The sequence below is a fragment of the Leptonotus elevatus genome, chromosome 5, assembly GCF_054856555.1.
Source record: "Leptonotus elevatus isolate MCC_2025b chromosome 5, RoL_Lele_1.0, whole genome shotgun sequence".
Taxonomy (NCBI): Eukaryota; Metazoa; Chordata; class Actinopteri; order Syngnathiformes; family Syngnathidae; genus Leptonotus; species Leptonotus elevatus.
The window spans coordinates 9137841-9159325 of record NC_141243.1 but is presented as its reverse complement, the minus strand read 5'-3'; the positions used below and the strand labels follow the sequence as shown (position 1 = coordinate 9159325).

Genomic DNA, 21485 nt, shown 5'->3' with positions numbered 1-21485 from the left:
TGCGCAGTTTTTTTTACCATGCCACTAGAGGGAGCCAACCAAAGAGAGTTACTGTGCTATATATATAATTTTTTTAAATAAACCGGGAAATAAAATTATACAAACAAGAGCATAAAAATTTAGAGCAGGGATTTAAAAAAGAAAGAAAATCAATGTAAGGTATGTAATTTAAACAAATAAAATCTCACATCTAATTAAAACTAAATTCTCACATTTTCCAAGACTTTCAGACATTGATATGTATGCCTAATGTGTCAGGATGAAGGAAGAATGGCTGCTAAAGATAATGATTCGGAAAATAATATCCGCCAAGCTCTGTGACAGCCGGAAAGAATGGACAATTTCTTCCCAAGAACCACTTACAGAATGACAAGAAAACGTTTATTATTTGTCATGTTGTACAGAAGGAAGATGCACTTTTCCTCTGTTTGCACTCATTCACACCCTGCTCTTCTTCATGGGCACAATTCACACCTTCAAAAACAAAAACAAAAACAGAAGCATCAACGCTACAAGTATTTGCTCCTCCACAAAAGCGAAAGAGAAAAGAAAAAAGGTCAGATAAAGTTTTGATACGGGCGTAAAAATGTCAGCTGTGAAGCAGTGGAGAGTGTCAAGCAGATACAAGTAGCGGCCGCATGCTTATGCAAGAACCCTGTCATCATAATAATTATTTTTTATCATTGTTATTATTATTATTACTACGTGCATTCACAGTTAACGTTTGACGAATGACAATAAGTGCAGTTTTAAACCGGCCAACCAATGACAAAAAAAAAGCTGCTCACATCCTGAATTTCATATAAATAATGCATTCCTTATGATCATCTGAAGAATTTAAATAAATGGAAAGCAATTGTGCAAAGACTATTTGGAATATTATGGACACCAGAAGAGGATTAATGACACAAATACACTCCCTCACACACTGGATAAAAAACACCATTCAAATGTAAATTCCACGCATAGTTATACCCTGACATAATATTTAAAAAAAAAGAAAAAAAGTTCAGCACTGTCTTTATAAATTAGGTACACTGATTAGTGATTTAAATTAGGATTGTATATTGTTTAACCACAGTTGGGGGAAGTAGTGGGGGTCATAGTTTGAGTTGGGGGGGGGGGGGGGCAAAACAAGCATCCAGGCAGACGAGCTATACAAAAAGCACCAAACTGAACTTAAATGTGCACTGAACAAAATCAAATGTTGCGTTGTGGTCGTTAGTCTTTTTCGTGCATCTGCTGCTGCATTTTGGTCAGCATCTCCTGCATCCGCTTCAGCTGATCACACACACAGAAGAAGGGAAAGAAGAAGAAGGTTTCAGCAAACAGCGGCAGAAAATTTTAAAATGACATTTCAAAAATTCCATTGATCTAATTCTGTTTTTGAGTATTATGCAATGACACCGTGAGGGGAAATTCCTTGGCATGAAAAGTGACTCTGATCGTCACATCACAATAACTGCTCATTGTATTCTAATGTCACTTCATCACATCAGTTGTCGCCTTACTTCCTCATCTTTCATTTTGATCAGTTTTTCCGTGTCCGCGTCGGGAGTGGACAGCGGCAGGATGGGGATGGGACTCTCCATGCGGTTGTCCTGTGCCAGTTTACTTGGGAGAGAGAGAACAGAGGAGTTGAAGCGGGCGATTCAGCACTGAAATCCCAAAACATCGGCAGTTATGTGACCACGAGGTTTGTGTACAAAACACGCGTGCCCGTATGAGGGGACAACCGGAATATCATACAGGATTGCCTCTCAAACGCCACTGAAACGCTCTCATTTAAAGCAGCATGATGAGAATCTCTCGTAGAAGGTACTGACACTTTTTTATATATATTTTTTTTAGAAATGCTTTAATACAGACTACTGAAATATTCTCAAACGCACTACTGAATTTTATTACGGTCAAATACACTACTGAAATGCTCTCATAAGAATTACTGAAATGATCACATACATACAAACTAAATTATTAATATAAGTTTACATTTATTTATTTATTTATTAACTCAAAGGGGAGGAAAAAAAAACGCTGATAAACATTCAATATTCGTTTTCCACACAAAAAAGGGGGAAAGTGTGTGTGTGTGTGTGTGTGGGGGGGGGGGGGGGTCCATCCAGGAAAAATTAGGGGAAATCCAAAATAAATAAAAAACAGAAAAGGAAAAAAAAAACTGTAAATATGCAAATCTGGGGAACTTTAGTTTTAAGTTGTAATATCACCATTCACCACAAGATGGCAGACATTGGATCTTGTACTGCCCTGTACAACATGAGTAGGCCTAATTATTTTCTCCCAATTTGGAATGATTTGCAGGGCAAACATGGTAACTTAATAATCTTAAAATTGTGAGTTGATTTTTGTAAAAAAAAAAAAATGCTGAAAATTAGTTATTGCATTTTATGTTTTTTCCCCCCGACAGTTTTGTGCCGTCTTATTTTGTTGATTGCTTCAAACCCACTGTTAATGGATTAGATAAGTTGATCATTTATACACACATTGAAAAATGTATTATAAGTATCTTTGTGCAGTTTGTCACTTTTTTACTCACGACTGCCACCTCTGGCCCAAAGCTTAACTGCAGCATCTATGTCAGGCTCGTTCATCATGTGCGTGTGAGTACGTGCATGGTCTTAATTAAAGCGACAGCCACAGTTGACAAACGAAGACATGACTTCAAATGAGAAGAAGCACTGACAAAAAATGGTGGCCCATTCCAGCATTTAATCTGCTCATCTCTGCAGTAGAGTGTATGAGAGCGTTTCAGTAGTGCCTATAAGCAAAAAAAATAAAAAATAATCAGTGGTGTGCATGCTGCACCTTGTCATCTCCTGTATGCACTGCGCTCTGTAGTTCTCATAGTGGACGTCGCAGGTGACGTCTTTGAGGTCGTGCATGTGCGAGCGGATCAGCATGTTCCTCAGCTTCACAAAGTCACAGTGGGATTGGTTTTCCACTGCAGAGTAGAATCACATTTCACATGAGTCATTCAGCTTTTCAGAAGCGGCATCCAGATGTTAAAAACAAACAAACGATGAAGGCACCTTCAACAATTCCCCATGGGTACAGTCGCCCTCGCACCCGCTGCCCTCGAGCTTCCACCACTGTGTTACTTCCAATCACCGCGAATGGGGTGCACTCCTGCACACACGTACACGTACAGCTTTGGATTTGCGCCGACCCGATCAGTGAAACCTCTGAGATTTGGATTCAGATTACTTTATTGATGCCTTAATGGATAACAGCCCATCCAAGAAAGATGAAAACAGCAATGAACAACACGGAAGTCTGGCGGGTTGCCTTTCAGCACCTCAAGTTTGTTAGATGAAAACATTAGGGGGCGACGGGGAGGGGGATCGAGGCTCAAGCTGTGCTCCTTTAAAGGGGGGCACAGAATGAACCTGGAAAAAAAAACTCAACCCATAAAGCCACATACGATACAATCCATTCCACAATGAAATATTTTTTTCCAATAGCAAATATCGCAAATAGAAATTATTTTTCTTTCTGTCTGTCACCATCAAAAAACTTAACTGCACTGACAATGCTTTAAGTAGCATTTTAAAATTCTTCTAGTCATACAAGCGTTAACAACTGTATTGGATAGCTGTTGTAAGTCATTTACCTTGCTGTCTTTAAAAAACGTTTTATTATTTTTTGCTGTTAATACAAATGTATACAATTTCCCAAAGGTGTGGATATTTGCGTGATTTTCAAAATGTCATATTCAGCTATTTAAATACTGTCTGTAAATAATATATTGTCCACATTCAAATTGTAACTTTTGGCTTCTCTCGTGACATCTTTCGGGTAACTGAAATCTACGAATATCAAATTTTTTGTTATTTACATGACAAAAATCATACAATTTGGATAAAATAGGCTTCATTCTATAACTTAGAAATTGCATTGTTTGCTATTTTCTACCAGATTTCATCATTCATACATTTTCGGGCAAAAGAGCAACTTCATGTGATATTTTTAGACAGAGGCATTTAATGTCTTACTTCCTTTTAATGACACAATTTTGATTTTCAAAAGTAGAGGTACCCTCTGCTGACCATGAAGAAATTACATTGTATAAGAAGTGGAAGCTCCCTCTGTTGACACTAAAAATGTTTTCCAACCTTTTCTGCTATTGTGCAAACAAACCCAAATTCAAAGGGTTAAAAATAAAAGTAGAGGCATCTATGCCCACCTTCAACTCTTTATCCAGTTGCTTAAACTCCTCATCCTCATCTGAGTCACATTCAGGGAACTGATAGACTTTGATGCCAAACTTGTCGATTTCCTCTCGTATCTGCATACACGTAAACAACACACGCACACGCACACGCTTCAATCAAAATGAATGTTAACCACGCCGCCAACGTGCAAAGTGCTTGCACTCACTCGGTCCTTCAGCTTCTTGATCTCGCTGGGAGTGAGGCAGTCGGCTTTGGCGATGAGCGGGATGATGTTCACCTTTTCGTGCAGAGCTTTCATGAACTCGACATCCACTGGGCGCAACCCGTGACCAAATGGAGGGATGAAGTAGAGGCAGCAGTGGACTCTGTTGTCCTGGATGTTCTTCCTGTTGAGGCCGCTCTCGTCTCGGAAGTACTGCTCGAACTGCTGGTCGATGTAGTCTGTGATGGGTTTCCAGCTACGCGCACACACACACGCACATCAGGCACGTTCCCCAGCGTTTTGAGGCGCTAACAGAGGAAAGCTCACCATTCATTGTTGTTGACGGCGTCTCCGAAGCCCGGCGTGTCCACGATGGTTAGCTTGAGCTTGACTCCCTTCTCCTCGATGTCCACGGTGTGTTTGATGATCTCCACCGTCTGGTTGATGCGCTCTGGTCACCATGACGACGTGAAGAAAAAGTGAGCGTCAGGATAAGGCAAGCAATTAAATATAAATAAACATTAAAAAAATAAAAAATATATGAAAACATAAATATAAAACAAAATTAAGAATACAAATAAATATAAAGCAGAGAGAATTACACATTATGTATTTCAAACACTTACGAAGAAAAAATTATAACTATGTCCGAATCTACTAGCATAATGCTAACACATAATACAAAATGCTATAGATGAGCTATTGCATTTATTTGCCTGTGTTATAACTCTTATAACTCTAAAGCAACGGACTCAAAAAGTTCATCAACACATGTAGACAATTAAATAATACTCACAGGCATATATGATTTATCCTCTGTGAAAAATGACTACGGCATTTGTGACACTCATCCTTATTTGTGTCTGCATGATCAGAGCCGTTGATAGAGAGAGTTTGGCCAACTCACAAGATGGCGTCCATATGTCATGTGATCAGCAGTTGACCAATCACAGCGTTGTACTTTAGGCTCTGATTGGTCAACTATATATATAATATCTTGATGTTTTATGTAATTGACTTGATTGTAATATTATGCAGTGCTTTGCAATTGTTTGTATTGTATTAGATGTGAGTTGAATAAAAAAAAAAACTCTCTGTATACAGCTCTGTGCATGATGATATTACACTGCCCCCCGGTGGCCAAGTCACATACACCAGAAGGAGCCACAAACTGTTTAATTGTTTAGATTCAATTGAATGTTTTTTTTTTTTAAATACAACATTAGTGAGTTATTTTTTTTAAGGGATGCTGGAACTGATTAATGGCACTTGTATTCATTTCAGACAGGAATGATGAGTTACAAGCATGGTCACAGAACTAATTAAATTCATATCTCAAGGCACCAGTGTACTTAAATGGCCTATAATTGAAACAAGATTCATAAGTGTGTGTTGTTTTTTAAGAAATATTGATCAATCAAGCTGCTGTTTGCATCATGAATGTCTAAAGCTACGTCAACACTGAACATGTGTGAGCGCCACTAAGTAACTCGATGCAGTTTGAGCTCCTCGTAACGAAAAAAGCAGATAAGAGCGGGGCACTGCCTGCGGCCATGTGACATGACAAAAAGTACAAGAGAAAGTCTCTTATATAAATAGCAGACCTCCGAGCACATCCGTCAAGCAGACAGCAGTGAAAATGTAGCTGATCATTACGAGACTCACCCTCGGCATTCAGCAGCTTTCTGTCCTTGTAGAGGTCGGTGAGGAACAAGCTGTTGACCAGAGTGGACTTGCCCATTCCGGATTCGCCTGATCAGTCAATAAAATCATGAAATAGTTCTCATTGTGTGTAGCGAAAAAAAGACAATCGCTTTTTCATTTGTTGAACTGCTGAAATAAAGTTTTCAATGATATTCTCATACTGTTATTTCTACAATTTTGACCTAACCCTGAACACTACTTTCGTGGATCGCTACGGATTACGCAGGTTTATCAAAAGAAGCATACAGTTAGTGTATTCAATGACAAAACACTATTATACCAATACATTTTTTTATAGGTACTTCAGATCATTGTAGTGATTGTTGAGAACTTGGTGAGAAGCCAAACACACCTGCCACCATGAGAGTGAAATCGAAGCCTTTCTTCACAGACTTCCTGTGGACTTGGTTGGGCAGAGTGGCGAAGCCCACATACTGCTTCTCCTAGGAAACACAAAACACATACATGCCTCACCTTGTATGGGAAACACAGGTACATCGAAAACAGGAACTTCTTTTTTTTTGCCTTCACGAAGCAAAAGAGTGAAATATTTAAGAGGTATTGTTTTGATGCAAAAATATTGTAGGCCAGTTAGTTATTTTTGCTGACAATCTGGATAAAGGTCTAGTCGGATACAGGAATTTATTTACACCATTTGAGTCACTACGTACGGAAGCGTATTGCATTCAGTGGGGGAAAAAAAGTCCTGTTTTTCTGACTAATTTTTGGGGGGAGCTTTGTTTTTTTGAGTATTTTTTTTCTGTTTTATTGAATATTTTTCCCCTGGTTTTTTTAAAGTATTTTTTTTCTGTTTAAAAAAATATATTTTCTCAGTTTTTCTGAATAATTTTTTTCTATATATTTTTCTGTTTTTTATTTTTATTTTTCCCTGTTTTATAAAATAATTATTTTTCTGTTTTTCTGAATATTTTTTTTAAAGGGTTTTCCCTTTCAGAGATGAGAAAACAAACTACAATACAGTATACACGTTCATTCCTTTATTGGGAGCCAGTAAGTAAACATGACCATCTTATTGCATATGGAGGTATGCGGGAAAGTGTCCGCTTCTGTTATTAGCGAGTCTGCAGTAAGTAACTTGGAGTTAAGGTAAAAACAAAAAAAAATACTCAGAAAAACAAAACACCAGCTTTGTTTTTCTGCAAAAAAAATTCTGCCTGTTTTTCGGAATATTTTTTGGACAGAAAAAAATATTCAGAAAAACAGAAAATGAAAAAAAATACTCAAAAAACAAAGCCCCCCCCCCCCCCCCCAAAAAAAATTAGTCAGAATTTTTTTTTTTCTCAAGTGAATGCAATACGCTTCCGTAACTACGCTCTACTTTGCCCAAAATATCTAATTGCACAAGCCATTTGAAAAGGTTAAATAGAGGCAACTGGACTCTTCTTGTTTTCACCTTAAATCAAAAATGCTTCTTCTGTTCTAAATTTGAGATGTCTACAAATGTAATGTATCTCAGGAGAGTGTTTCCCCTGAGGGGGTCACAATAGAGTGGTTGTTGTTGGTTGACATGGCTGGTAAACAACTGACCTGTAAAACCACCCTTTCTGAGAAAGGAGACAATATTCTTGGGTACGGATGTCATGTCAGGATATTGTCAAAAGCGGACGATGGTTGATAAGGCAAACTTCCCGCTCTGTTCAATGAAGCCCTCTCTATAGCTTAACATTAATGCTTTCTTTCAAACCAGAATTAGGACATTATTGTCCTCAAATGAATTCCCCTTCATTTTGAGTTGCAAATGAACTGCTTTCTGGCAGAAGCTGCCTATGTTGTGCCAAGTCTGCTTGGTCTCTAGACTGCACTGAATAAGCAACATTGCTTCGTTTTTATGTCTGGAATTTGCCGGTGGGATGAAAAAACTTTTGTATGAGTTTGGCACAAGTTACTCTGTTCTAAATTGCCTGTCAAATAAGCAGAATGTTACATAAGCTGTTATATGTTAGTACATTAGTTTGTTTAGTACAAAGTTAGCAGTTAGCGTGGTCAAGGGTAGCACATTAGCCTAGTTTGTAGTTAGCATGGTTATATTAGCTAGTTTGTGAGTACATTAGTCAGTAGCTAGCATTGTTATTGGCAGCACATTGGCATAGTTAGCATGCTTAGCTATACGTTCGTACATTAGGTAGGTTGACCAAGCTAGTTGTTAGGTCATGGGCAGCTAGCACGTTGGCCTAGCTAGCAGTCAGCATGTCTGCCACCAGGGTTATTATAGTTTTGGAATTTTTCATTTTAGTTAGTCTTTATTTTGTTTTGAGTTTTGTTTTTTTAAATGTAGTTAGTTTTCAAAGTGGTTCTGTTAGTTCTTATTAATTTTAGTTATTTTATAAATCCTTAGTTTTAGTTTAGTTAGTTTCAGTTTTAGTAAAAAAAAAAAAAGTGTATTACTTGTGCGCAATATTTAAAAAACACCATGGGAGCGACGTCATCTGAAGGTGCTTTTCTATTGGCTGCTGCTAGATGAGGTCACTTTTGTGTGACACACTTTCAAATGTCCTTATTGCGGCGGGTAATATCAACATAAATCTACTTAAAATCACATTTAAAATCATCCCCAAAGGCTCATGCATTAAATGTATTACCAAAGACTAAAACGAACGCTATAATTATAGTTAGTTTTGTTAACATAAAATGTAGTTTCAGTTAGTTTTCGTTGTTGTTTTTTTTAAGCATTTTCGTTTTGATTTTATTTCGTTAATGAAATATTTTTTTGAATTTTTGTTTGAGCTTTTTCGTTAGTTTTAGTCAACTAAAATAACCTTGTCTGCCACACAGTTGAGACGGCCTAGGTTCTGCATTGAACTGTAACAAAGCCGGTACACTTGCTAACAAACGAAGAGCAACAACACATACTGTAAGACACTGCACTAGATTTATTTGTCCTTGTATTTAACAGTTTAACCTCTGTAGCGGCCCGTGCTCAAAAATAGAAAGCTGACATTTTTACTGTAAGTGGTTCGCTAACATCACAACGACAGGCACTTTTTCCATCCAGCCAATCATTTTGTAACGCGCTTTTCCTCATTAGGAAAAAAGGAAGAAACCCTGCACAGAAGCAAGACCAAATCTGCCTCAACAGGACTGCTTGTCAACATGTAAAAAATAAAAAATAAAATAAAAAAGCAAAGGGGTCTCTCGGTTTTCTCTCCTGCTCTCTGTGGCAGAACATCACCACATCAGTTTTGGTGTGTAGATATAAATACACACTCGGACGGAGGTTGGCTGCATGACAGCAGAGGACATTCACAGGCACGCAGACGCCACATTGACCAGAACCCAAAAAACTCTGCAACCGTGCAAACACACAGCCGGCGTTTTTATATAGAACTTGTCATTGGCATGTTATGCTAACCCTAACCCTAACCCTGGTGGGGGGGTGAACAGCACTGCATGGAGAACACACGTTGGTCTAAAAGTCGATAAATGAACTAACAAAGCATACTTGTGACACTTTCCTGCAATTAGGACAGTGTCCAGCAGAGTGTGCTGTGGTGAAAAAAAGCCCCTTTACTTACAAAGCATTGGTGGGGTATAGTGGTTAGCATAGCTGCTAACCTGGGTTCAATACCCAACCAATGCAATTTGCTATGTATGATTTGTGCAATGTTTTGTCCGTAGGGAGCTGTTATGCCCAAACATATTTACCAAATGCCAGGATTTGAGGTCAACTTTACTCAATTTATGTCGACTAAGTACTTCATAGCTTTTGAATTAGGGTACTCTTCACTCAAATACAAGATTTAAAATCATCCAATTAAAGTGTCTGTAAATTGTTACCTTACATTTATTGGGTAGATATACATTTTTTTTTTAAACTGTCGATTTTCAAATGTACACAAAGTGACTTGTCAAGTCATGAAGTTCAAATCAGTGACCCAAGTCAACTCGAATCCAAGTCGCGTGACTTGAAAAATACAATACTGAATAATAACCAATAGTATACTGGTAAAATAAAAAGAAAAATGCACATTTGACAGTAACAATAATAATAGTAACAGAATGTTAGGCGTCTTTTAAGTGGCCCAAGTACAGAACTTGTATGATACAAATTTCCTAGCGGGTGTGCCCCTGACAGCGATTTCTGTAGTTTTCCGATATGTAACCTAAGTAAATGCTGCCCCCCACCCAATTTTCTTTCCATATCAAATCTTTCATTAGCCCAGCTTTTTACCTTCTGTCTGGCCGTTCTCACTCGTGGGCACAGGAGTCGTTCAACTAGTTTCTCCTGCAGCATGATGGCATCCATGCTATAAGTGCACCAAAAGCTGCTGGCCGACGTGTCCACCCAGTCAAAGAATAGTCCAACGGGATCGGGATACGACAAACGGGACGCCTCAAAACACAAAAAAAATAAACTCCCCCTTCTAAGTGATCTTCCCTGTTTCTCCCTTTTCTTTACACTCCTGCTCTTTCACCACAGCGCTCGCGCCGTCTGCCCTTGTTCAGACAGGTACGCAGGAATTCACATTGCGCCGAGGGAAACAGAAAGCCAGGCGAAGCGGGGCCAGAGGTGCCAATTTGTGGGAGGAAACCAGGGAAAGGCCTGAAAGAAATTCATTCATTTGGCGCGTGTTCACTCCCTTTCAGAAAGAGTCTCAACTTTGCTGAGCTCAGCGTGAAAGGGAGAGAGAGAGAGAGAGAGAGAGAGAGAGATAGAGAGAGAACCTGTCTGAGCAGGAAGAGGAGCAAAGAGGTCCTCATAGAAACAACACGTGAATCCACTAAACATCTCTTCAGGCTGCGAGTATGGACCTGCAGTCATAACAATGATCAACTTGTGAGGAAAGTCAACCTGTTCGTCCACATGCTCAGTGATGTCACAATATACATCGCCGAGCTGCAATAACACCAGCCAAGCCGGTCGCATTGAGAAACAGGAGCATCATTCTAACAAAAGACGCACAAATTGAAACAAAATTAAATTCTAAACAAAGAATAGAAATGTACGATAAAAGTACGGACTCTCTGCACTTAAGTAAAAGTACTAAGATTCATTACATCGGGAGCTTTTCTGAAACTATGGCAGAACATTCACCTCTAGAAAATGGAACAAAATGTCATCCCTTGTTTGCCAACAACTGGCCATAACACGAATGGAGCAAATGGACCGCAGGCTGCTGAGAGGATTCAAAAGCGACTTCAAACTTAATTTAAGTAAATTAAAACCAATAACCGTCCGTTACTTAGAACAATTTTTAACAAACCGACACGCACAAAAAACGTGTCCCTCTTTTGTTGAATTGAGCTCTTACAGAGAAAACAAAAACCTCCTATTCACATATACGCTGTTGTTGTTTCTAACAATTACGGGCTAGCTAGCTAGCTAGCTAGTTGGCTCGCCATTTATGCTTTCAGAATATTCCCACAGTTTTGCTAACTTTGTTAACCGAGTAACCAAGAATGCTAAATGATCTAACAAGTTTTTGTATCTGACAAATCCCCCTCAAACAAAAACATCTTTAAGGTAATTTTAGTTATTATTTCCAGGTCCATTTCTACTGTTTCAGCATGCGGTTAGCTAGCTAGTAGCTATGCTAACACACACGGAAAATGTTCCTCCATGTTGCTGCTGTGTCTATTTTTTCCCCCACACCGCCCTGAGACCCCAAGATCTCACCTTCAATTGACTTACACTCTCTATTTCCTTTTTCCCCTTTACATTGTATCAATATATTTTTTTTAGTCTGTTTTTCCACAAGCAAAATCACACTCAAAAGTATTGTACAGTATAAAATCACGCTTTTGTTCATCACATAACACAAACAGGAAATGTGATGGCAAAACAGGCTTTTACCTAATGTATTGTCCCTTCCTGATGTCTTTTGGTTGTTAGCAAACTAGCTTAATCGCGCATTAGTGCCAAAAACTGATATTGTCAGGCAATGTGAATCGATGATGTCCGATTCTTGTGAAGTCTTAAGACAAAAAAGAAAAGAAAAGAAGCAACAACCAAATGACAGTTTGTATCCCCCAAAAAATCACAAGTCAAGGCGTAAAGCTGGAAAATCTACTTAAATACAATAACATTTGCAACATAGGGATTTACTTATTTCCACCACTGGCTGTCGACAACTAGTAAAAGTTGACCAACCACTTTCCATAATACAAAAACCTATCTAACTCTATTTAATCTATGGATTTAAGAGGTGGATTTTGTTGCAACGAAGGCTGCAGGAGATTTCTTCCAGATGTGACAGTGTTGTGTGTGGGTGGGTGCGGGTGTGGGGCTGGGCGTGGGGCTGGGCGTGGGCTGGGCGTGGCTGTGGTACATATGATGTGGGCAGCGTCTTTGGGGGAAAAAAAAAGCTGATCTTTTACTTTCCCACCAAGTAGCAGACACACCCTGTTAGGATGTCACAGCCAGTGATTTGGACACACACACTACACCATAAGGAGACTTCACACTCAAAACATGAACTGTTTTTTTTTGTTTTTTTTTACCCAGCCAATGTGGTGACCCACAAGGGAGCGACTTTCATCCTGACCCTGGACGGACACAGTTCAAAGGGATGATAGATTTGAAAGGGTTGAAGGAGAGTAGCTTGCTGCTTGTTGGGTAAATAATCGATTTTATGTGGAGAGTAAAAAGAGACACAACTCGCCTTCATTTCGTTATTTATGACACCTCCACACCAACCATTTTCTATAGGCTCTATTGTGCTTGTCCTCACCTTAGATTGGTCACCCGGCAATACAAATGATTTACACACACAGTGACAAACCGTTGGCCCACTTGAGCTCCTCTCCCACTATAGAAAATTTTGAGCGCCTCATTGTTCGCTAGAGCGCCTCGTTTTTGGCCATGATTGTGTGCACATCACGCAGAGACTGAGAGTGAAAAATGGGGATTAAAAAAAATATATATATATTTTATTTTAATTTATATATATATATATATATATATATATATATATATATCCATCCATCCATCCATTTTCTGTACCGCTTGTCCTCACAAGGGTCGCGGGGGTTGCTGGAGCCTATCCCAGCTGGCTTCGGGCAGTAGGCGGGGTACACCCTGTACTGGTTGCCAGCCAATCGCAGGGCATATATATATATATATATATAAATTAAAATAAAGATACAACTTTGCAACAAAATTAAATTTGAAAATAAAAATACACATAAAATTATATTTTAAATGAAAATGAAAATAAAAAGAATACATTAAATTAAATGTAAATAAAAAATAAAAAATTAAGTCAACTCTCAAAAATAAGTTTGCTGGACACTAACTGGGGTTACGCCCGCAATGAGTGAAATCAGCTATATAGAAGTACCCTATAAAACTGTCTAGGCATATTTTATAGCATTTATGTTTTTCCTATAAACACACGTTTTAAAATACAAGCACATTAAAACACTTATACAACACAAAAAATATTGTACAAACTGTGCAACAGTGTACTGATTCCTCTGTGTTCACAGTAAGCAGATCCAGTTTTTTTTTTCAAACAAACATTTAACATATAAAATCCTGTCCAAAGATGTATATTATAAAATGCCCTACAGCCGTCAATTTATGTAAAATGCAAGAATACAGCGGCATTTAATAATTTTCAACAAAAACTAGGCTACTCTAAAATACATTAGTTCCTGTTTTCTTCTTCTTCTTTCAAATTGACGCAGTCTCAAACTAAACAAATGTATCGCCATCTCGTGGCCGATAGTTGAATTACACTCAGCGTTTATCGTCTCATGTGGACTTTTGTTATTCAGTTTTAAGTTCAGGCGATGGTGGGGATAGTGCAACGTGTGTGCTATTAAGTGTGTGTTTTGTCTTCATGAAAGAAAGAAGCAGATGCATCCTATAATAGCACCGCAGACAAAAGCCCTAAGACCTTTTGTCTCAGAGGCCAGCTGTCTCGCACACGAACGCAGACACACATCCTTACATTTCAGAGAAAGCAAATGTTTGTTTTAAGCGTCTTAAATGATTAGCGGCTTATCAAAAATGTTGCATATTAACAAATTAATGATTTCAGTACCAAACAGAAAGATGTCTTTCACTCGTGTACACATTTAAATGAATGTGTCAATGCTTGTCCTCTTGGACAGTCAGACAGAGGCAAAAGATCCAAAGCTCAACATGGAGCCATCAACATGTTCATTCAATGGCATGACATTACAGGAAGCGATGCCACAATAAAACCCAGCAGTTAGCGTTGATTCAAAAACACACAATTCATATTGAACCCGTTCCAAATGGGCCAAGTCCAAGGAGGGCGCACTTTGAAAATGGGTCAAAAATATTTCAAGCAGCTCCCAGCAAAGACCAAATTTTCTCTCTGCAGTCACAAAACAACACTAGTCAGAAGTAGAGCGTGAGTTCTATCCTGATCGACTTAACAGTAAGCGCAGGACTTTGTATTAAAAATTACAATAGACAATAGCGCCCCCACATGGAGGTTTCAGGCACTGTCAAATTCAAATTGAATAGAAGAGCTCGTGTGTTATCGACGTCAGAATTTTAAGTGGCAGAAAGATATATTTCTAAAATAAGGAGGGTTTAAAAAAAATATATATATATTTTTGCACATGGTTACATTTGTTGTACTTTTAAAATAATACAATCATAGAATTACAATTTGCATGTTTACAAAACTAAAGTGATATAATTACATGAATAGTTGAAATATTACAAGAATAGCTGCAATTTTACGAGAAATAAATTGTAATTATAGGGGCAAGGGGGTGGCATTTTTATATTAATCCAATTTTATTTATAGTGTGCATTTCATGCACAAGACAAACCTTATGTGCTTAATGGATAAAAACGATTACAATACAGTACAAACAAAAATAAAATTTGAAGTCATGAAGTTATAATAGTACAAGCTAAAGTTGTATTTTCTTTGAATATATATATAATTATTATTATTATTATTATTTTCCAAAGAAAAGTTGCAGTCTACGTAGGGCAAAAGTTGTACAAAAATAAAGACATTAGATTATGAAAATAGAGTCATAGGTTTCACATTTAAATTCATAGTATCATGAAATAAAGTTTGTTTTTTGTTTCTCTATTGCGAATTAATAATAACTGATGATATGTCTGAATGTACACTTGGGTGATCGAACCGACCGATGTGCTTCAACGAAATGAAAAGTGATGTTTCCCATTCTATGCTAGCATTAAACTAGCATAGGCTGTGCGGTTGTTTTAAATATACAATGAGTCGTTCTCTTTGTTTTATGCTTCCACTGCAAATGGCAATAAACAGCTTGACACCTTTTGTTGAGGAATATTTACACTTTATATTTGCCAAATTTCTGCTTGTTGAGATTGGAGTCATCTGCCACCGTACAGCGCTCGTATCTCAAGTATGCCCCCTCACAAGTTACTCGTATCTCGAGGCAACACTGTATATCTACATCAGGGTTCCACGGCCTTGAGACGAGGGAATGGGATGTGTGTTAGCTCTCATAACCAGCTTTTTTCAGCACTTAGTGATGAACAGGCCCACAAACACCGAATTGGCCGCTATGCTAACGCTAATGCTAATCCGGCAGCGTGTAATTACTGGCATTGAGCCCAGCCTCCCCATCCCGCAGGCACACACCTCAAGTTGAATGGAACGGATTGTTTACATTTGGCCTGAAATGCTACGCTCCAGTTTAACGGTTAAAAACATCCCAGCGCCGCTTCAATATTACATTGACTCCGTACACAAAACAAATAGCAGACTTTGCTTTTTAAGATCTCTGAGGGGGGAAAGCTGAGCTCTTGACAAAATACGGCATCCATCCAAAATCACTTCTGTGTGCTTTAGACAAATATCCAAGGTCCTGATAAATATTATGTAATAATCTTCATGTGTTTTTTGGGTGGGATTTACAGTACAGCTCAGACATTTGCGCAGAGCTGTAATCCGAATCTTATCAAGCAGACCAAACAACGTTGGTCACTTTGGATTTTGATTTGGCGTATCGGAAAATGTGGGTCAGCCTCCAGCTAACTCCTCAAAAGCTTTTTGGAACACTTGTGACTTGCTTTAAAAGGAGAAACCAAACAAGGGGACAAAATTAACTTCTTAATGGCTTGTATACCAATAATTGTGTCTTTTGACTGCTGTTCCACTCAATCTTAACACAACTGTATGTTTGCTAAAATATATTTTTTTGCAAAACATTCCCTAGTATTCCCTTACATACAAGTAGCAACCCTGTGGTTGTTTTAAATGAATTGGTGAATAACCGAATAAGTTCCGACTGTCTGTGAGGCCATGAAGGTATCGGAATGTGATTGGTTGAACGAGTCAGGGGGCGGGGCCAGCACAACTGAGGACGATGGGGAAAGTGAGCAAGTGAGCTTGTGTTTACTTCCCTCACATTGAGTTTCTCCACCCATTAAATTAGCATTCACTAGCGGCGCTAGCTTCTTAATAGCGGGTAGCCTTCATCAATTCAGAATGGCACTTCAACGTGGATTATGTACCCAATGTTTTGTCTCACGGGAGTAAGCGATCACATATGGAAAGTTGAACTTGTCAAATGCACTTGAATTGTAATCACAAGGTCTTCCTCTATTGCCCAGTGAAGACTTGCACTTATCACGTATCGCACTCAACATCTGTTCACTTCTCCTGCTGAGACAATCAATGAGATGAGAACAATTGAATGCTTGATGTGCTTTCCTCGAACAATCAATTATTCATCGTTACTCCAACACACAGCTAATCCTCTCTGGAATAAACAATCAATCAGTCACACTGTATGGAAAAAACAATATATTGGAAAATGTATATTGTAAGAAGCATGTAAAAATGTCTCAGTGTTTCATTAACCGGTTAAAAGATATCACAAAATAAAATTTGTGGAAGATTTGGTATAGAAAGCCAACAAATGTAAATACTCTAGATTATTTTATTTGTGAAATATTTCTTTTTGGTAAATAAAATAAAATAAAATAAAAATGCTATTAAAAAATATAACTAAAAAAAAAGAATATAAAACAAATATAATTAAAATAAAAGTTAGATTAAATAAAAGTTACAAGTTGAAAATATATATATATATATTTTTTACATTGAATAAAAATAACTATACCATTTAAATTCATATTTATAATTAAAGTTAAAATTAGATTAAAATTTTAAAATTAAAAACATTCTCCATTCTCTTATCCTCACTACGGTCACAGGCATGCTGGAGCCTATCCCAGCTGTTTTTGGGTGGTAGGCAGAGTGCATCCTGAACCTCACGGGCCAATCGCTGGACACAAAGAGACAAACAACAATTCACACCTATGGACAACTTAGATTCTTCAATCAACCTACCATGCATATTTTTGGGAATGTGGGAGGAAACCAGAACCTCGCGAAGGCAAGAGAAGAACATGCAAACTCCACACGGGAAGGCCGGAGCCCAGATTCCAACCCAGGATCTCTGATATGTGAGGCAGATGTGTTAACCAGTTGTCCACTGTGCCAAAATTAATCTTAAATTAAATTAGAAATAAAATGAAAACAAAAAAATTACAATTTACAACTGAATTGATTTTTTTTGTTTTTCAATCACAAAAAGCCTGCATGTTACTGAAGACACTTTATACTGTATATTATGCAATGTTGGAAGTTTAACAGCAAATTTTGTACAAAAATCACTTGAGTACATCAAACTCCATTCTAACCAGTGACGGAAAGAGTCCAGTGAGTATTCGCCCACTCACACAACACAAGCTTGTGGATGGGTCACGAAAGTAGCGTCCACAAAAAAACCCCCACTGTTGCCTGGCAACACATTCCCACAGCACACAGGAAGTGATGGCAACATCCACCAAATGTGAGCGGAATTATTTTGGACGCTCTCCGGGGTGTGCACAGTCCAACGACAGCCCAGCTGGGTCGCATGGAGATGAGATGACGAAGACAGAAAAAAAAAGTCAATACTGTGTCGTTGAAATATTCAAATAGAGTCCAATACTTGGATTGGATTGAATGCTTGCAGCCATCAGACTAATCCTGGTTTTCCAGCAAAATTCATAAGCTCGTCTGTGCGTCGGTGTGCGTTGATACCACGTGACCACAAGATGATTTGTGGATGAACTGGATTTGGTCCAAGTGTGAATTTCAGTGAGAGAGAAAATCTGTCTGTGTGGCTTATCTGCCAGGAAAGGGGCTGCAGGGGGTCATAATTCAATCAGGAGGCTAAACAGCTGCCGACAAAAAAACAGGATGGGTACTCGCAACTGGACTCCGAAGATACGGACACATCAAGAAGAGTTTTCAATGTGGGACAACTATTGGAGTTCCAACTTTTTAGTGAGCCAAACTCAAATGTCCCAAAAAGTACATACTGTATCCTGTAAAATGAATGAGGCCATCTCAGTCCACACACAAAAGTACCTCGACTTACGAGAGACCGATACGAGCTGTGGCTCGGCTGATTTTTTTTTGTGTGTTGAGTTTTTGCGTTGTAGAACCAAACCACATAACATACAAAAGTCCACTCGCTTAATGCTAACACACAATAATAAAAAAATCACACCATAGACAGGCTAACGAAATTAGCACCAAAGCAGTGAGATGCAGGTATTATTTTTGTCCACTTGGGTTCGCCATCCTCATGTTTTTGAACCCTGTAGTATCTGTGACTGAATGCGTGCGACTTAAGAAGGTCTGTTTGAGGGATGTCAAATTCAACAAATGAGAGTGTTGCTAATGAATTTCTATTAATTATATTGTGCATACACATGTACTGTATATAATGTATATGTGTGGAAAGCTACCTACAGCTGCTTAGAGGTCAAATGTCACAACGGGAAGTCATCTTGCACCTTGCAACACACACACACACACTAAGCGCTACATTTTCACATCATTACAAATCCCTGCAGTCACATGACTCACACGTGAGCGTGCACATTCATATCGTGGATGTGACCTAAATGTGCGAGCATGCTCCTCTATACGGTAACTTGTGTTGTGTTTAGGGCAAGGAACCACATCTGGTACCTCAAGGCAATGGATGCCTCAGGGAGTCCCTATAAGGCCAGAGGTAAAACCATGTGGTTCCTCTCGGCCAATCAGCAAAGTGTTTAAAAAAATATTTTTTAACGGTATAATATTTGAAAAAGTACATTTTACAAATGTAATCCTCATTGTAACGACAATACTTTTGTGGTTATAAAATTCAGATTCTGAGTATTTCAGCGAGCACGTATAAAAGATTAAGCGGATTTGTGTGAATTGCCACTGTGAGACTGTCATTAAACAGTTAATAGCATTGTGGCCTTACTTCACCCTCAGCCGCCCCATAATTCCATAATAATCTGTAAATACAGCAGCTTGATTATTATGCTTATTGTTCTAATAAGAAGCAAAAGTGTATTTGTTTGAGGAAAAAAAGCTCTGAGATAAGTGCAGCACTGCTTACTAGAATCAATTTGTTGTCTGGACAGATGGGTAAACAAAAGGTCTATTTTCAAGAAATTACATTTTTTGATAACATTCTATGCAATTGCAATTTTAATAAATCACATCTTCATTATGATTTGTGATGCAAAGGTTGATGCGCTATGTAAGAGTCACATGAGCTGAATGCAATATCATTTCGGACTTATTAGTCTTTAATTTGTATTTTTTTTTACTTGACCCAATCTGAAAATTAATAAATTCGGTGTCAACTTTAGCCTCACAGTGCAACTTAATAGTGGCATACTATGAATGCATGTTATGCATATTATGATTAATGCCATTAAGCACACAGCATTTGCAAAACTGGGGGTAGGGTGACCTGAGGTGAGGAGGGGTGGGGGTCCAGGGTCAACAGAACCCCGCAGGCAATATAACATGGCAGCTGTGTTTCTTCTCTAAATGGAAATAAAAAGGAAGTAGAGAAAAATCATAAAGGCTAATGGAGGAGAGGATGGGCATAATGGATGCTGCTCCACTTCTAAAAATGAAACCTCGCCTCCCATCACAATCACCCCTCCTCCTTTTCTTCCAGCATCCTTCACAAATGCATAAAACGAAAATCCTCCTCTAAACAGAAGTGAAATTACATTTTAAAAAATATATATGAAAAAAGAGATAATGAATGCTGTATCTTACCTCGGCGGTTTCCTCTGTGGGCCACGGCACACACGATGGATTCGAGGATGGAAGAAGAGGAGGAGGAGGAGGAGGAGCAGGTGCAAGGATGCACAGCGACGCCCAGAAAACACAAACACGAAGAGCTTGTAGTTAATGAAACCGGTTCCAAACAAGAGGATAGAAGAAGCGCGAAATGAGGCTCACCAGTCTTCACCGGAATCCGGCTCTTGTATCGGATGCTGGCCGTCATGTCGACCGCTCAACAAGATGCGACCCGCTCGGCTGCCACACACACGCAGGCAGCAAGAGGGAGGAGAGAGAAGGAAAGGGGGAAAAAAAGGAAAGAAAAGGAGGGCGAGCAGCGAGGGATGCAAGCCGCGCCCATCGCCCTGGCTCAGCCAATCAGCTCACAGAGCTGTCCACAAGCAGGAAGTGGAGTTGAGAGGACACTTTTTATTCGAAGATGTTTTACAGCAGATTAAAGACAAAGACACAGGTTGCTTTGTAAGAAAATTAAATCCAATAAATCGGAACTATTTTTGTAAAAAAACAACATTAACAACAACAACAACAACAACGGCATCAAAAGGATACACTCACACATTAGGTTGATAATACAAGAATGTTGTTAACATGTTTTATTTAACCTATTTATGTCATTTTAAAAATCTATTAGTTTATTTTATTTGCTATACACATTTTTTTTTTTTGTATTAATGGTCTTATCTCAGTCAGTGCAAATTTACAAATGTACAGTATGAGCCCAACAGAGTCGTGCATTTGCCATTAAATTAGCAGACTGACAATAAAAACGAGTTAACTGGTATTTTTCTGCCTTTTAAAAAATTTTTTTTTACCGTTCATATCCAGCCTGTGAATATTCTCATTCATCCGGGCTATTGCACTCTTATGGCATTGAGTCAATTGCAACTGGACTGTTCTGGTTGTTTTATCTAGCCAGTTAATCTGCATCATATCCTGTTTTAATAGGTTGTACAGTTTTTAGAACATTTTAAAGTTATATATCTGGCTTTTATTTGGAGCAAACTTTTAAATAATGGTCTGCAGCTGCCTTCATTTTCGTCACAACCATGTCAATATCTACTTTGTCTAACAGTAAAGTGATAACACAGTATCAGAGAGTGAGAAACAATATTTTTTGGACTGGTCTTAAATTGTGGAGAGTTGATATCTTGTGGAAGTGATTGCCCCGTGATAGCTTTGGAGCCAAGAGTTTAAACTGACTGGAAAGTACGGGAAGGACAACCTTGAAAGTGTGGGGAAGGATCTTGTGTTCAGCTTTTGTTTGACCCAAAGTGCAGGTTATTTCAT

At 38.4% G+C, this 21485-nt stretch overlaps 1 protein-coding gene across 2 annotated transcripts; it reads right to left on the bottom strand.

Moving 5' to 3' along the window:
- Positions 1-359: 359 nt before the first annotated feature.
- septin5a (septin 5a) lies at positions 360-20511 on the bottom strand. 2 transcript variants are annotated; one of them, XM_086076780.1, is made up of 11 exons: positions 20358-20511; positions 20172-20185; positions 6452-6542; positions 6061-6147; positions 4723-4846; positions 4399-4651; positions 4205-4306; positions 3051-3147; positions 2827-2962; positions 1512-1614; positions 360-1281 (listed from the first exon to the last, which is right to left on the bottom strand). In XM_086076780.1, exons 1-11 carry the CDS (start codon positions 20401-20403, stop codon positions 1222-1224), a joined length of 1113 nt encoding a protein of 370 aa, XP_085932906.1. In that variant the 5' UTR covers positions 20404-20511; the 3' UTR covers positions 360-1221. The 2 variants fall into 2 exon arrangements, with proteins under 2 accessions (XP_085932906.1, XP_085932905.1); XM_086076779.1 differs by lacking the exons at positions 20172-20185; positions 20358-20511 and adding an exon at positions 10289-10719.
- Positions 20512-21485: the final 974 nt, after the last annotated feature.

What these genes read in the sequence shown, in the direction of transcription:
- septin5a (XM_086076779.1), bottom strand. Translation starts at nt 10,363, where the DNA reads ATGGATGCCATCATGCTGCAGGAGAAACTAGTTGAACGACTCCTGTGC. An exon ending in AACTGGATAAAGAGTTGAAG is followed by an intron (nt 3,148 to 4,204) that starts GTGGGCATAGAT and finishes ACGTGTGTGCAG; the next exon opens with GAGTGCACCCCATTCGCGGT. An exon ending in TGCATACAGGAGATGACAAG is followed by an intron (nt 1,615 to 2,826) that starts GTGCAGCATGCA and finishes CTCTCTCCCAAG; the next exon opens with TAAACTGGCACAGGACAACC.